The sequence below is a fragment of the Carassius carassius genome, chromosome 10 (assembly GCF_963082965.1).
Source record: "Carassius carassius chromosome 10, fCarCar2.1, whole genome shotgun sequence".
NCBI classification, from domain to species: domain Eukaryota; kingdom Metazoa; phylum Chordata; class Actinopteri; order Cypriniformes; family Cyprinidae; genus Carassius; species Carassius carassius.
In genome coordinates this window covers 2,631,006-2,646,719 of record NC_081764.1, presented here as the reverse complement: position 1 = coordinate 2,646,719, position 15,714 = coordinate 2,631,006, and the positions used below count along the sequence as shown (strand labels likewise).

Sequence of the window (15,714 nt, the reverse complement as noted above, 5' to 3'; positions counted from 1 at the left end):
ATAGTTAATATACAACTCAATATTATTATTATTAATGATAATTAATTAAAATAATGATTAATTTATTAATTCAACTATCTAAATTAAAACGCTAACAATACAGAAAAAAGTCATATTTGTCCCCTTATTTGAAGAACATACAATACGTATGCGCTCGCACACACAAACAAATAGGTTGAAAGCCACTGTTTTAGAAGAATGGTCCAGTTTGAACCATGTATGACAGGTTAGAATTTCTTGCTCATTGAATATTGATTTCTTTGTTGATGTTTGTAAATGGAGACCTGCTGGGGAGGTGTTTCAGTCCTTTATATGTTAAATGTTTCCAATCATCAGCTCGTGACATTTTGTGCATTGAGAATTGGGTGGCTAACTGTTAAAGTTATGCCCACAGTAAGTCCATTTTGGGAAAACAAAAGCAAACTGATATCTTCAGTTATTTTCAGTTGCTGTTTGGGAAAGTCAAGCGGAGGAGAATAAAAGCTTACAGTGTACTGTACTGCAACTGTGTATTTTCCTTTTGTTTAACCTGTCAACATCCTCATGTATATCTAATATAACAGGTTCATTACATAACTGTACCTTTTGTAAAAAATAATAAACAAAGAAAATACATTTTTCAGCAAACTGGTGAGGTTTGGTTTTAATGTGATCTTGCCACAAGGGTGCAGTGTTGGTTAAGCATTATCACAGTCTTTAGGAACTTAAGAAATTGTTCATGGTAGATGTTATTACACAAATATACAGTATTCTGACAGTTACTACAGAACATTTAGCAGTTAATAGGACTAGATCAGTTTTTGAAAATGAAATTTGACCTCTTTTTCTAAATGTTCATCTATGAATGACTACTTGTTAAAGATAAAGATATGTTTGTGTATATAACTTATATATAATGTTTATTCGTCGTGTGGTACAAGTACAAGAAGGGAAAGTGACACTCCTCCTTGCTGTCCCTTCAGAACAGGACAAACCCATTCGTCATCTTAAAAGGTATATGCTGTCATTTACTGTTGAAGTGTTCTAACATTAATGAGGATTCATGTGTGGAGTGGGACTTGCCCATGCAGATGACTTGGGTGCAGTTTTGTTATGGGTGTGGTTGGAGCTGCTGTCTGCACATGTGTGGTTACTAATTCCTTCTGTCTGTTGTAACTCAGTCCTCGCCTTAGTCATGGAGGTTCTCAGCAGATGTGCTCATGCATGGCCTCAGGACTGTCTTACAAAGGTCTTTTTTCATGAGGAAACAATGTCAAATTAATAGGTAGTAACACATGTTTTATACTATGTGCAGTGCTAGTGAAAGGCTAAAAGTAAACGCTAAAAGTGAAATGGTACCTGAGAGTTCATTTGGGGTTGCTCAGATTGCTTCAACCCTCTGAAAACACCTTCTCTAAATCATTCTCTAAACACCTCTGCAACAACTGGATTGGGAACGTTTCACTTAACTCCTCATAAGAAAGGCTTTGAGGGATTATTGAAGGCTTACTAGAGGGAATGTGTGTGTGTGTGTGTGTGTGTGTGTGTGTGTGTGTGTGTGTGTGTGTGTGTGTGTGTGTGTGTGTGAGTGAGAGTGAGTGAGTGAGTGTGTGTATATATACAGTATATATATATATATATGTGTGTGTGTGTGTGTGTGTGTGTATATATATATATATATATATATATATATATACATAGTACAGACCAACAGTTTGGAAACATTACTATTTTTAATGTTTTTGAAAGAAGTTTCTTCTGCTCATCAAGCCTGAATTTATTTGATCAAAAATACAGAAAAAAAATGATATATTATTACAATTTAAAATAATTGTTTTTAAATGTATTATACTTTAAATGATCATTTATTTCTGTGATGCAAAGCTGAATTTTTAGGATCATTATCACATGATCCTTCAGAAATCATTCTAATATGATGATTCATTATCAAAGTTCTAGAAACAGTTCTGCTGCTTAATATTTTTTCAGAACATGTGATACTTTTTTAGGATACTTTGATGAATAAAAAGTAAAAAAAATAAAAAAATAAGCTATGTTTTTAAAATATAAATATTTTGTAATAACAATATACACCATTGGTCAGTAATTTGGGGTCAGTCATTTTTTTTTCTTTCTTTTTTTTAAATAAAATCAATACTTTTATTCAGCAAGGATGTGTTAAATTGATAAAAAGTGATAGTAAAGAAAATATATTATTAGAATATATATTATTAGAATTTTTATTTTATTTTGAATAAATGCAGTTGTTTTTAACCTTTTATTCATCAAATATATGAGACAGCAGAACTGTTTCCAACACTCATAATAAATCAGAATATTAGAATGATTTCTAAATGATCATGTGATAGACCGGATGTTACATGTGACACTGAAGGCTGGAGTAATGATGCTGAAAATTCAGCTTTGCATCACAGGAATAAATTATTTTTTAAAGTATATTCAAATAGAAAACTATTATTTTCAGTTGTAATAATATTTCACAATATTACTGTTTTTTCTGTATTTTTCTGTATTTATTTTTTGATCTAATAAATGCAGGCTTGATGAGCAGAAGAAACTTCTTTCAAAAACATTAAAAATAGTAATGTTTACGAACTTTTGGTCTGTACTGTGTATATATATATGTGTGTGTGTGTGTGTGTGTGTGTGTGTGTGTGTGTGTGTGTGTGTAAATGTGTATATTATATTAAAAAGATTAAAAATTTAAATAAAAAAATATATTAGCAATTTTACATTTTTTACTATTAATTACAATGTCTGCTTTATAAAGGGCAAATCACAATCACATTTCACATACTGAAAAAAATTAAGTTGGTAATTTAATTCATTTAATTTGTAGAATATTATTGTAAAGCATAACCAAGTATTTGTAGTATAGTTGTTGTTTCCACATGCTTTTTATGATCATATTTACTGCACAATAAATGGATTTTTACCTTTATTTTGCTTATATGCATTTTATTTAAATAAAAAAGATAATTTTTTAACAATGTTGTTGTTATCATTATTGATATTATTAATATTAATAATAGAAAATATTAATTATATAACTTAATTTAAAAGGCTATAAATACTCAAGAAGTATACTGTAATGATATTTATTTTGTTCCTCTATACTGTAACCAGGGGCGCTGGACTGGGGGTGAAACCAGTACTGATTACCAGGGCCCCAAAGGAAGAGAGGGCCCTTGAAAAGTCTGGAATATATATTTTCAAGGGGAGGGGGGCCCATTAGGACTGCCTATGCATAGGACCCGGGATCTTGTGCAGCACCCCTGACTGTAAATATTGTTTTTAATCTAACAATATACAGTTCTTCTGGAGTAGTTATATCATATAATACTATAAGTGCATCGTTATGTTGGTGTTTAAAATAAATAAACACTACATTTAGTATTTATTTTCATATATATCTATATATTCTCTCTACTTAATGAAGTTGCTTTAAAATAAAGCATTTAAATTGTGTATTTCAGTATTTAATGATGCATCAACGTATTAAAGCAATAGGACTCTTTAAGATGCTCTGTTTTCTGAATAAATACACCCTGCACGTCGTGCCTAACAACGCCTTTTCATAATATTACATTAAAATCGGATACTTTTAAAGTATATCTATTATCCTTATTAAAAGTGACTCTTTGTTGTATCATTAACAAGCTTTCTTAGTGTAATCGGGAGAATGAAGAGCGGATGTCGAATGCGCTTTCGTTCTCTAGTCGGGCGTCATTGGGGCGTGGATGAGGGCAGGACCAGGTGAATCTCTCCGTTAGTCAAACCCTGAATCAAACACACAGCAGCCAGACGGAGCAGATACCTGGAGCTTTACGAATCGGACCTCACCTGTCTCTGGAGTGGAGACAAAAGCCAAAATGATGCCCGAGCCTTTGAGATCGGCTTTGTCCATCGGAGGTGTGGAGGACACGTCTCTCGCGGTTCCGTCCGATCACGAGCTGAGATCCGCGCAGCAGCGAGTTCTAGAGCAGGTTCACATCATCAAGAGGAGCAAGTTCAAATTCAGCAGCAATAGCGTGTCCGGACTCCCTTCCCCCACCAGTGAGTGCACTCCAGCTCATCCACTCCTGCTTTACACGGGATCTTTGGTTGAATTTGATAGGCCTATGGGAATACAGTGGTATTCATTATCACTGGGCTTCATTTTCACAGACGTTTGTTTCACTTTATGGTGAAATTGTGATACTTTTGCAATTACTAAGTGCGTATGCACATGCAATACTGTGAAAATGAGCAATTTCTTTTTCTAAAAATGCCTTTCATGTTAAATAAAGGTATTTGGTTTCATTCAGTCATATTTAATCATTTCTTTGACATGAATATAACCAGTTTATTTAGAATTACATTACGCAGGTTAAAACGTCCATTGATTCTTAATATAAACTCTTATTATTTATGGATAAATCACTATGAATAAGCAATTCAGTACTGTGAAAAGTGACAATGAGCATTTTATTTATTATTATTATTATTTTTTTTTTTAAACCAACAGTATTGAACTATTTGGTTTCATTCAGTCATGTTAAATAATTTCTTTGCCTTTATAAAACCAGTTTACTTAGAAGTACATTAAAGTACACAGAATAAATAATAAATGATTTCTAATATAAAAAAATATTGTTAAAGGATAAACCACTTGGCAATTCAATAGTGAAAAAAGGGAAAATGTGCACTTTCTTTTTCTAAAAAACAACAAAAATCAAACACTTTCATTGTAAACTAAGATATTTGGTTTCTTTCAGTCCTATTAAATAATTTCTTTAACTTGGATAAAACCATAATATAAGTACCTCTTTTCCGAAAGTAAAACCTGTTTTCAGAGGACCCTCATTTTGTTATAGAAAATGAAGTGCTAAACTCTGTGAAATACGTACCTTAATATATTACATGAGGATAGTTGTAGGTTTTATATTTATATTTTTATCATTCAAAATATCCCTGAATGCATATTTTATTTGTCATTTGTCATAATTCAATCGCAGGCCCTGAAGGTAACAGTGTGTTTTACGACTTCAAGTTTTCTCCCGGCGCGTCTCTCGGCAGACCCTCGGTCAGCAGAGGAGGAACCATGACAAATGGGGTAAATGTCATCAAATATGTTTTTAACATATACATCTTTGCACATCTTCAAGTGTGTGTAAATGAATTCTTCGTTTCAGTTTCCCACGGTTGGGTGGGTAAAGAATTTTTTTTTCCATTATTCACTCTTATTCACTTCTCACTGAGTCATCTTTCAGGATAACAATAGAAACATGTGAAATGTCAGATGTTCTTTAGCTTAGCTTTAGCTTGTAACTAAATTTCAAATGCTATTTTTGCAAAAACAATAATAGTTACTAACACATGAGAGCAGAAAAAAAACAATCCATCAAAGACGTCAGTGGATGAAAAGTAGTTAGTGTCTTGACTTAATTACACGTGGTAAGTTAGTCTGCAATGTGTCCATATAGTCCTATACTTTAACTATTCTAACACTTGCATTAAAAAAAAAAAACTTTTAATTTGAGATTTGTTCACTGTTACTAGACAGAGGTATGCAAGAAAAAAAGGAAAAAGGCTAAATGAAACCAGTTTTTATGACCCATCCCATTGTTGTCTTACCAAATGGTGTGGTTTCTAGGTATTCTGCTAACACTTCTTCACATTTGGGTGTTTTAAATGGCTTTGTTGGCTTCAGTGGACCGTTAAATCCAGCTGTATTGTGTTACTTCATTTTTTTTAAGTAAGTGTATGAAACCCTGTTCTGACATTCTGTAAAAACAGTTTTGTGTTTTGAATTATTCACGAACATACTCGTAATTTTCTCACCAATGGCACACTTGCTGCATGTAGTTTGACTAGAAGTAGAATACTTCACTTGCATGTTAATCCATGGATTTGCCTATAGTCATACTTTCGGCTAACACTCATGTTTAGGAAAAACTGTGGCATGGATTAAATTAATATGATGGGTTTGAGTCGTTTTCAGTGTATAATGATAAGATTAGGATTGCATTTACAGTAGCATTACAAATTATGTTATCAACATGAAAACTGTCCAGACTATGCAAATAAATGGTTTTTTTATTGTGTTATTCTAAAATTATGACTTAAGTCTTATAGCACTATTTAAAATGTTTTAATTTTAAATCATAAAATGCTTTCATTATAACTTAATTTTTTTTATATTAAAATATTTGCATTTAGATTTTTTAAATTACAATTTATATATTATATCAGTATGAAAATGCAAGTGTCCAGACTATGCAAATGAAAATGTTGGGTACAGAGTAGTTTCAGTGTGCAAATATAAGTTCGACCAAAGTCTGATAGCACTCATTAAAATGCTCTGTTTTGGATGTAATAATATATTTATATTTGCACACACACACACACACACACAGTTGGTGTGTGTGCGCATTTTAAATAGTGCTATTAGACTTAAGTCATAATTTTAGAATAACACAGTAAAACACCATTCATTTACATAGTCTTGATGCTAAATATATATATTTAGTATTTAAATTTTTTGCATTCAGATTTTTTATTAGAAATTAAAATATTAACATGAATTATAATTATAGGATTAGGAATAAAGTATACACAGTATGATAATATGAGTTAAAATACTTTATTTTGCATTTAATTATAAATTAAAATGTGAATTTAATTATAAACAAAAACATTTGGATTTTACCAATTATAATATCAACATGAAAATTGAGTGAAATATTTATTTTGTTTCTCTTTGCATTCATTGTTTTTATTTTTTTATTGCATATACTTTTTTTGGTATCCAGATTATTTAATTACAAATGATGGTATCAGCATAAACATTTTACTGAAAAATTGAAATGAAAAGGTTGACTTGTTTCCCTGTCCAGACTATGCGAAATCAAGGCTTTATTTGGCAGTCCACCAACTCTCATAGCTCCAGCGGTCAGCAGGTGACCAGTGGCTTGGGCAAGTTAGATCGCTACTACAGCACTACTAGGACCCTCCCTGCCCAAACCCGGACCAATAACCAACTGTTCAACTACCAAGCCACCCGCAGCGCTCCAGACCTGGGCTTCAAGTCCAGTGCCAATGGCGGGACCGCCACGACTATACGCACCCAAAACACCCGACAGACCTTCAACAGGGTGCCAAACAGTCAACCTGCTCAGGCTCTCGGTAACGGCTCTTCAACCAGAATGTCTAACAGCAATCAGGCCATCATCATGCAATGCGGCAGACGCCCGTCTTCCCTGCTGTCCAACGGAGAGTCCAGGATGTCCTTGATCAGGACTGGACAAGTCAAGGATATCTCTGGGTGAGTTTTTTAGTGTTACGATTATTTTGTGATGATCTGTGACCGGTCTCTCACTCACTCGTTTGTCGATAGGATGAACGCAGAGAAGATTATGATGGATATGACGATGCAAGAGGCGATCGACTATCTGTTCAGCACGGATGAGAGCGTCCAGCAGTGTGGAGCCGCTTACATCCAGCACAGCACCTTCACTGATGACAAGGCCAAGCAAGAGGTCTGGACCATAAACTGCCATAGTTTTACCACATCTTTTAGACATATACTACTTTCACGAGTTCACACTTACATATAATTAGCTGAAGTAGTATAATGCATATTTGGCGTGCTGTCCGGGGAAGGGCTCCGAGCTCAGGAATGGCCCGAACCTAGAGTACCCCCCGCCCCCCCGTATATAAAAGTGTAACATGAACTCTAGTGGAGGAGATGGGGTGGAGGGGGGATGCTGATAAACCATCAATGGAGACAGGTAGGCTGAGTCTGCTGTATTTATACCCTAAGGTTGATTATCTTAAGTGGCTCCACCTGTGCTAATTAGGCTAAGTATCTGACGTGCTCCTCCTGAAGCTTGTTATGAAACTACATATAGAAGTGATGTGTTTTTTGGAAATTTGCCATGGTATTGACATGGTATCCTTTAAATATATTTGATTATTTGATCAACACCATAGTAAATGAATTATATACCGTTGTTCTGAATGCACGTACGACCAAAGTGTATGTGTTTGCATAGCATACCTTTATGACAATACCATGGTGCAATATCCTTGGATTGACAAGAAAGTACCAATTATATATTTCTATTTATCTGTAATATTTCCACTTTAGTGATAGACATTGATGTACTCCAGCTTATTGTATTTCAGTTTTCTAAAGTTGTAAAGTTAACAATAGCAACACTGCATCTGATTCCATCATTGTACTATGGTATCGTTTCTCTGTCTGTCCTGCGTGACAGGTGCTGATGCTGAAGGGCATTCCTCCGCTGGTCAACCTGTTGCACAGCCCCAGTCATCAGGTCCAGGAGGCCATGGCCGCTGCCCTGAGGAACGCTGTCTTCAAAAACCAGGCCAACAAAGAGGAAGTGCAGCGCTGCGGAGGAATCACACAGATTGTGCAGCTGCTCGGAGACACCAGCTCTGAGACACAGAAACACCTGACAGGTGGCCCACCATCTCTGTTTGCATTACGTTCCGTTCAACCATTCAAAGCACATGACTGGACACTAGACCACATGACTGTATGTGTGTGTCCCACAGCATTAACTAGTGTCAAATTTGTACACATGCATTAGAACACTTTTAAACAGTAGTTTGTTTTTTCTTTTCATCTCAAGCTCTCTGTTGGATGGTGTTCGTGTCAAACTGTCTTGAATTGGTTTTTATTGTGGTCGTAGGTCTCCTGTGGAACCTCTCCTCTGTAGATAATCTCAAGCCGGATCTGCTCCGCTTTGCCTTGCCCGCACTCACAGAGAAGGTCATCGAGCCATTTTCAGCAAGTTCAGACGACAGCCCCAACACCAGCCTGGCACCAGAGGTCTTCAACAACGCCACGGCATGCCTTCGGTAACATCACACACACACTGACTGCTGTATGTGATGCAAACCTCACTACTGAGACCACTCATAATACTGCTATTGTTGTTGGAGCTCGTATTTGACGCTGGCTATATTTTCACCAGTAAGCTGTTCAAATATTTTATCTGGATTCGTATAGATTTTGGCACACCTACAGACCACCTAGAGTTTGATACCTGTTGGAAATAAAACTGTAAATCACTTTCTGGAATTGGTAAGCTCTAAATTGATTGCCTGGCATTAGGTACATACCTTTCAGGTGCACTTTTTTAACGTTAAAATGTAAAAAAATAAAATAAAGTTGGCAACATTACTGATATTAAAGATGATAGTTCATCTAAAAATGAAAATTACCTCATGCTTTACTAAGGCATCCTAGGAGTATATGGCGTTCTTCTTTCAGACGAATCCAATCAGAGTAATATTAAAACATGTTTTGGCTCTTCCAAGATTTGTAATGGCAGTGAATGGATGTTATTTTTCAAAAATCCAAAAGAAGGAAGTTTTAAATATGGATATTTTCTTACAAAAATGCATCAGTTTGCTTCAGGAGGCTGTTATTCACCCTTACAGCCAAGCGGTGCACTTTTTTTGTGATGGATGGATGGATGCACTTTATTGGACTAATAAAAAATAACACCCATACTTGCATTATAACGCTTTGAAGAGCCAGGAATGCTTTGAATATAACACTGATTGCATTTGTCTGAAAGGAGAAAGTCATATATATCTAGGATGGCTCGAGGGTGAGTATATCATAGGGTAATTTTCATCTTTGGATGAACTATCCCTTTAAGACGAGACACTAAAGGCAAAGGCAATGTTTTTCATGCACTGATCAATTTGGAGATTTTTGGCTATGTTGTTTCCATAACATATCGTCTTTCAGACTAGTGCAAAAAAGAACACATTTATTTGTTTTCACACTTTTATCTATTTGCATCAGTAGATTTCAGTCACAATACATCTTTAAAGGCTGTTTTCATCACTTTTTCAGCACAACAAACTTTACAGTTTTATTCCTGTTTGTATTCTGAAAGTTTTCAGATCTTCAGATTGTCTGTTGCTTTTCTGAGATCAAAAAACACAATATGACTGTTTCTCCTGTTTGTCAACAGCAACCTGAGCTCCTCCAAAGTAGCGAACCGACAAGCCATGCGCAACAGCAAAGGCCTCATCGACTCGCTCATGCGCTACACAGAGAACTGCGTAAAAGATGGGATCTTTGACAACCAGGTAACCGTCTGATGATGATTATATGTGCTACTGAACAGAGGCAGGACATGAAAAACCTGGAACTGTGTTTTACAGGCCTGGAGAAGCATGAGAGTGAAATGTTTCTTTGCCTAAACTTCAGCTTTATTTGGTGAATTACTCTATTATGAGTCAGATATTTTAAAGCATGTAATTAAAATAGGAAAGGTCAAAAAGTGTGGGAACCTTGTGTCAGTGTTTCCTCAGTAATCGTGAAGTAAAGGATTTTTTAGGTGGCATGAGATGTCAAGTGTTCTTTTGTTTTTTTCCTAAGAAAGCATCTTTATAGTCTGGGTGGAGGATGTTGGTGTGGCATAGTGTTTTTATGAAGTTATTATGTAGTGTTGCCCGAAACTCTAAACTCCCTGAAGGAAAGTGCTTAAGGACACAAGGCGTTTCCAGGGGCTAGACTCGTACAGTCAAACTCTATTGTTGTGTCTCGAAAAAATGCAGCATTACTCCCATTTAATTGACTGCCAGATTTGATCAGAACCTTGCAATCATGTTTCAACTTCTGCTTTCATTTGATATGCAAATGAGCAGAGAACGTCAATTTCCTAAACCCACGACAGCCACTTAGATCAAACTCAAACATGCTTGAAAATCTGGTTTTACATAAAACCTGACATAACATGAACATGATTTTGTGACAAAAAAAATAATAAAAATAAATAAATATATATAATATTACAAATAAATGTTTTGCTAAATAAAATATTTGTATTATATTTCAAGCTTTATTTAATTTTATATATATATACAGTATATATATATATATATATATATATATAATATGGCATGTTTTAGTTTGTTTTAATGTGTTTTACATCTAAATTTTAGCAGTTTACTTGAATCACCTGTGGTGTTAATAATGCAATTTTAATAACAAAAATAACGTCATCAATAATAAAAAATTATTGCTTAATAACTATAGAGTAAGATTTATATGATAAAATGATTTTTATGATGGAGCAAGGACACTTCTGCTGCTGCTTATTTCAATGTCTGTTGTTTTTATCACTATATTGGTTATTGTGCTCTTGTTTTCCAGTCTTTGGAGAACTGTGTCTGCATTCTGCACAATCTCACCTACCAGCTGGAGACCGAGATGCCGTCTCTCTTCACTAAAATAAACGCGCTGGCCAGTTATGCTCGTAATCGCGCCAGCTCCTCAGACGCCGGTCCGATCGGCTGCTTCAGCTCCAAGAGCCATAAACTTCAGCAGGAGGTTTGTGGTTTTACGCCTGTGAGGTCTTTTGCCAGTGCAAAAAGCTTACTTTGGATGTTAGTTTCTCTTAAGTGTCATCTTCATGGGTTTGTATTGTTGTGTTTGCTTGTGCTGCAGAGAATCTTTGACTATCCAGTGATGGAGGACAACAGTCCTAAAGGTGCCGGCTGGCTCTTCCACAACAAAGCCCTGCAGATGTACCTCAATCTGTTGAGCTCCAGTGAAAGAAACGCCACACTTGAGGCTAGCTGTGGAGCGCTGCAGAACCTCACAGCCACCGATGGCTTGGTAAGACATCAACAAGTCGGGTTTAGTATGCACCTGGCCATAGGTTGGATGCAGAGAAAGTCAAGAATTTTGTTATATATATATATATATATATATATATATATATATATATATATATATAATTTTTTTTTTTTTTTTTTTTTTTTTTTTATTGTTTTTATATATTAAGCATTTTTTTATGCTATGCACCTGTTCATGGATTGTGTGTAAAGTACATTTCAAATAATAATGGTTTACATATTTAGCTTCATTTATTTTATTAAATTAAATTAATTTTTTGTATGCATCTGTACATGTGTTGAGCTTAAAGAAAATCAAGTGCTTATTTTATTGTATTGAGATATAAATGTTTAATTATAAATATGATATATAATATATATATTATCAAAGGTTAAACGTAATTACATATATAACAATAACTTAATTTTAATTTAAATAAATAAATACCATGCATGTATTCATGGGTTGCACTCAAACACTTTATTTAATTTCATTATCATGATTACATAATATTATGATTAAATAATTTATATATTGAGCATATATATATATATATATATATATATATATATATATTAGTACAGACCAATAGTTTGGAAACATTACTATTTTTTTATATTTTTGAAAAGTTTCTTCTGCTCATCAAACCTGCATTTATTTGATCAAAAATACAGAAAAAACAGTAATATTGTGAAATATTATTACAACTTAAAATAATAGTTTTCTATTTGAATATACTTCAGCATCATTCCTCCAGCCTTCAGTGTCACATGTAACATCCGTTCTATCACATGATCCTTTAGAAATCTTTCTAATATTCTGATTTATTATGAGTGTTGGAAACAGTTCTGCTGTCTAATATATTTGATGAATAAAAGGTTAAAAACAACTGCATTTATTCAAAATAAAAAAAAAATTCTAATAATAAATATTCTAATAAAATATTTTCTTTACTATCACTTTTTATCAATTTAACACATCCTTGCTGAATAAAAGTATTGATTTTATTTAAAAAGAAGAAAAAAAAATGACTGACCCCAAATTACTGACCAATGGTGTATATTGTTATTACAAAATATTAATATTTTAAAAACATAGCTTTTTTTATTTTTTTTATTTTTATTCAAAGTATCCTAAAAAAGTATCACATGTTCTGAAAAACTATTAAGCAGCAGAACTGTTTCCAGCTTTGATAATGAATCATCATATTAGAATGATTTCTAAAGGATCACGTGATTATGATCCTAAAAATTCAGCTTTGCATCACAGAAATAAATGATCATTTAAAGTATAATATATTTTTTTTTTATTATTATTATTCCAGATAAATCAGTGTGCCTCGTGTGTTGTGTTTTTAGGTATCGAATGTGTTTAGTTCTACAATCATTCAGAGGCTCAATGGTCTTAAGAGCATCAGTCCGCTGTTGCAGTCGCCCAATCCTGCTCTCCAGAACAGCGCAGTCGCTCTGCTCGGGAATCTGTCCAGATCCACAAATACAAACAAAATCATGGGTAAGCTAATGTAATGTTTCACTTTGTAGTGTAATTGCTTTATATGCATATGATTGATGTTGCTGTTTTTGTCTTATTTTGTTGTGCTCATTATATTGTGTCTGATTGTTTTATCGTTTTTGCCATAGGGTTGTATTATTAGCATGGTGTTTTTGATATAGTGCGGTTGTTCTGATGAATGTTTTTGCTGGTGAAGCTCGACAGACTCTTCCTCAGCTGGTCGAGTTCCTGAACTCCGGGCTCAAGAAGGTCGACACCTCACCCGAATATGACAGCACTATGGCCACAGCTCTTCATAGCACACACAACCTGATGAAGGCGGACCCTGAGATCAGCAAGAGTCTGCTGGACAACAGCCTGATCAACTCCCTCAACACCACCAGTCTCAATATGTGAGTGCGCACTTCCTAGTGTCCATGCAGCTTAGTGAACACACAGGGCTGTTCTTGATATATGAATCAGAGGTAAAGCAAAACAGAAGAAGGTATTTCACCTTGTTTGGGTTTTTTTTGTGCCAAAGCAGCTGAAGAAAAAATTCAAAGAAATGTTAAGAATTTATAATAACATTATTATGAGCTATACTTTTATCTATTTTAATTTAAAATATATTTTTCCATTTTATGTGAAATGTATTTTTTCAAGGCTAAATGTTTGTCATTTCTTGTAATATATCAGGGGTCTGCCAAAGACCAGCATTTCAGCAGGAGTTTTTCTTCACTTTCTGTGGTCAGAAAAGAATATTCAGAGTTTCCTTAAAAAGGTAAGACTGCAAACATAACCAATATTTGCTAGAAATACTTTCCTAATACAAATGAAGAAAAAAAAATGCAGATCCTCAGTGGTTCTTTGCAGCAGAGAATCTAAATCAAGAGCAAGTTCTCGATGCTTCATTATAGGTTCTTCAGATCAGTGTTTTGGTTTATTGATTTATTTATACAGTGCTTCACATTAAACAACCGGAACATAACAGTGGAAATGTTGTAAAAGTCGCCAATTCTGAAACAAAAACTCTATTTCAGTTATAAGCAGCTCTACAGAAGTTAATGATGTCATTATTTGGCTCAGTGTCGGTGCTGCAAAGTTTATTTTAGAAAAGAGTTTAATTCAGCTGTTAGCAGCACTGCAGCATACAATAGTGTCTTTTTTTTTTTTTTTTTTTTTTTAATTCATTTATTTTAGAATTTAGAATCTATTTTTTTTATCTATTTCTTTCATGCTCTAAAGAACATAATAGTGTAATTACAAAGCTCTATTCATCCAGTGTTGATATAATTCAGTTCTGTACAGTCAGAATGTTGGTAAATTTTACCAAATCTGTTCAGATTTATTCCTCCATAAATGAAAATATAATGTATAATTATAATTTAGTTTATAAATCCTATGAACAATATTTGTATCTATTTTTATTAGGGCCAGAGCACTGCAGTGCGAGGACCCTATTGGAATTGCTCCATTTATTATTATTATTATTATTAAAATTGTATTCTATTTAATATGTATTTTTAAATGTAATTTTTAGTTTAATAACTCTTGCAAAGTTAATCAGTGCATTTAAATAAATATTACTGAAAATTCATTTTCTTTTAAACTCCATCTGAGCACGCCAAAGGCGACAGTGTGGCAAGAAAAACACCTTTTTGGTAGCTTTATTTTAGGTGTGGATACATAAGAAAAAACAATGTTTTTCCTCCAGAGTAGCTGGTGATCAGTGCATGGAATCAGATCTCTCATTCCTGAGGCTGCTTGTAGGAAATTAATGTGTGTAGTTTAGTGCGAGTGTGTGTGTGTGTGTGTGATTGTGTTGGACGGTTGAGGATATTGGGTGTGGTGTGGAGAACTAGCTGTGAGGTGTGTGTGTGTGTGAATGCTCAAGGGTGAAAAGCAGCCACACCTCACCACACCGACCCTGCATTCGTGGCTTTCTTTGTGTGTCTAGATGACCTGAAGAATCTAACCTGTCCTGTTTCAGACTCCGATAATGTCATTCTAGCTCTAAAGTCAGTCTTTACTGTATATAAACATACTGTAAATCGGTAAATACTGCTGTGAGGTCATGTTTACGTATATTTAATATTGATTTGTGTTCTATATTCACAGTAAAATAGCTAACCTGTGTGTTTACCTTGCAGAAAGGCCTGAATAAGAAGATGTTTTTGTGAATGACGTCATCGGCAGCTTTCAGATCTCTTCAGGTGGTCGACTAAGAGATGCACTGAGTATTGCAGAGGAGATGAGCTTTTATTTCTTTTGCGCAGTAGATGTTTTCGTAACAATGCAATGACAAAAATATGATTTTTGTTATTTTTATAATTTACATTTTTCAAGACCATAGTGTTCTCATTCAGTTAAGATGATTTTATATGCCTTTGTTTGTCTTTTATAATGTGTTCTAAAATGCAAATGGTTGTATGAGAGTGTTATAGGTTGTTTGTGCAAGTTTAAGATATTATACTGTATGATATCAAGTTATATATCAGACAATATAAATATACATACATATGTCAGTCAGTAATTGAGTATAAGCTCCTTTGGCTCATTTTGACATTTGTTCA

General features: G+C 34.1%; 1 protein-coding gene across 1 annotated transcript; it reads left to right on the top strand.

Moving 5' to 3' along the window:
- The first annotated feature begins 3,709 nt into the window (after positions 1-3,709).
- On the top strand, positions 3,710-15,706 carry LOC132151519 (plakophilin-1-like). Its single transcript, XM_059559673.1, has 13 exons — positions 3,710-4,056; positions 4,998-5,095; positions 6,879-7,306; positions 7,379-7,520; positions 8,262-8,466; positions 8,700-8,868; positions 9,999-10,116; positions 11,186-11,362; positions 11,480-11,650; positions 13,009-13,162; positions 13,359-13,554; positions 13,838-13,922; positions 15,292-15,706. Exons 1-13 carry the CDS (start codon positions 3,873-3,875, stop codon positions 15,319-15,321), a joined length of 2,157 nt encoding a protein of 718 aa, XP_059415656.1. The 5' UTR covers positions 3,710-3,872; the 3' UTR covers positions 15,322-15,706.
- Positions 15,707-15,714: the final 8 nt, after the last annotated feature.

Excerpts from the sequence above, each read along its gene's own strand:
- LOC132151519 (XM_059559673.1), top strand. The coding sequence starts at position 3,873 with ATGATGCCCGAGCCTTTGAGATCGGCTTTGTCCATCGGAGGTGTGGAG. Across the intron at positions 8,869-9,998 it reads AACGCCACGGCATGCCTTCG|CAACCTGAGCTCCTCCAAAG; the intron begins GTAACATCACAC and ends GTTTGTCAACAG. Across the intron at positions 13,923-15,291 it reads TTCAGAGTTTCCTTAAAAAG|AAAGGCCTGAATAAGAAGAT; the intron begins GTAAGACTGCAA and ends TTTACCTTGCAG.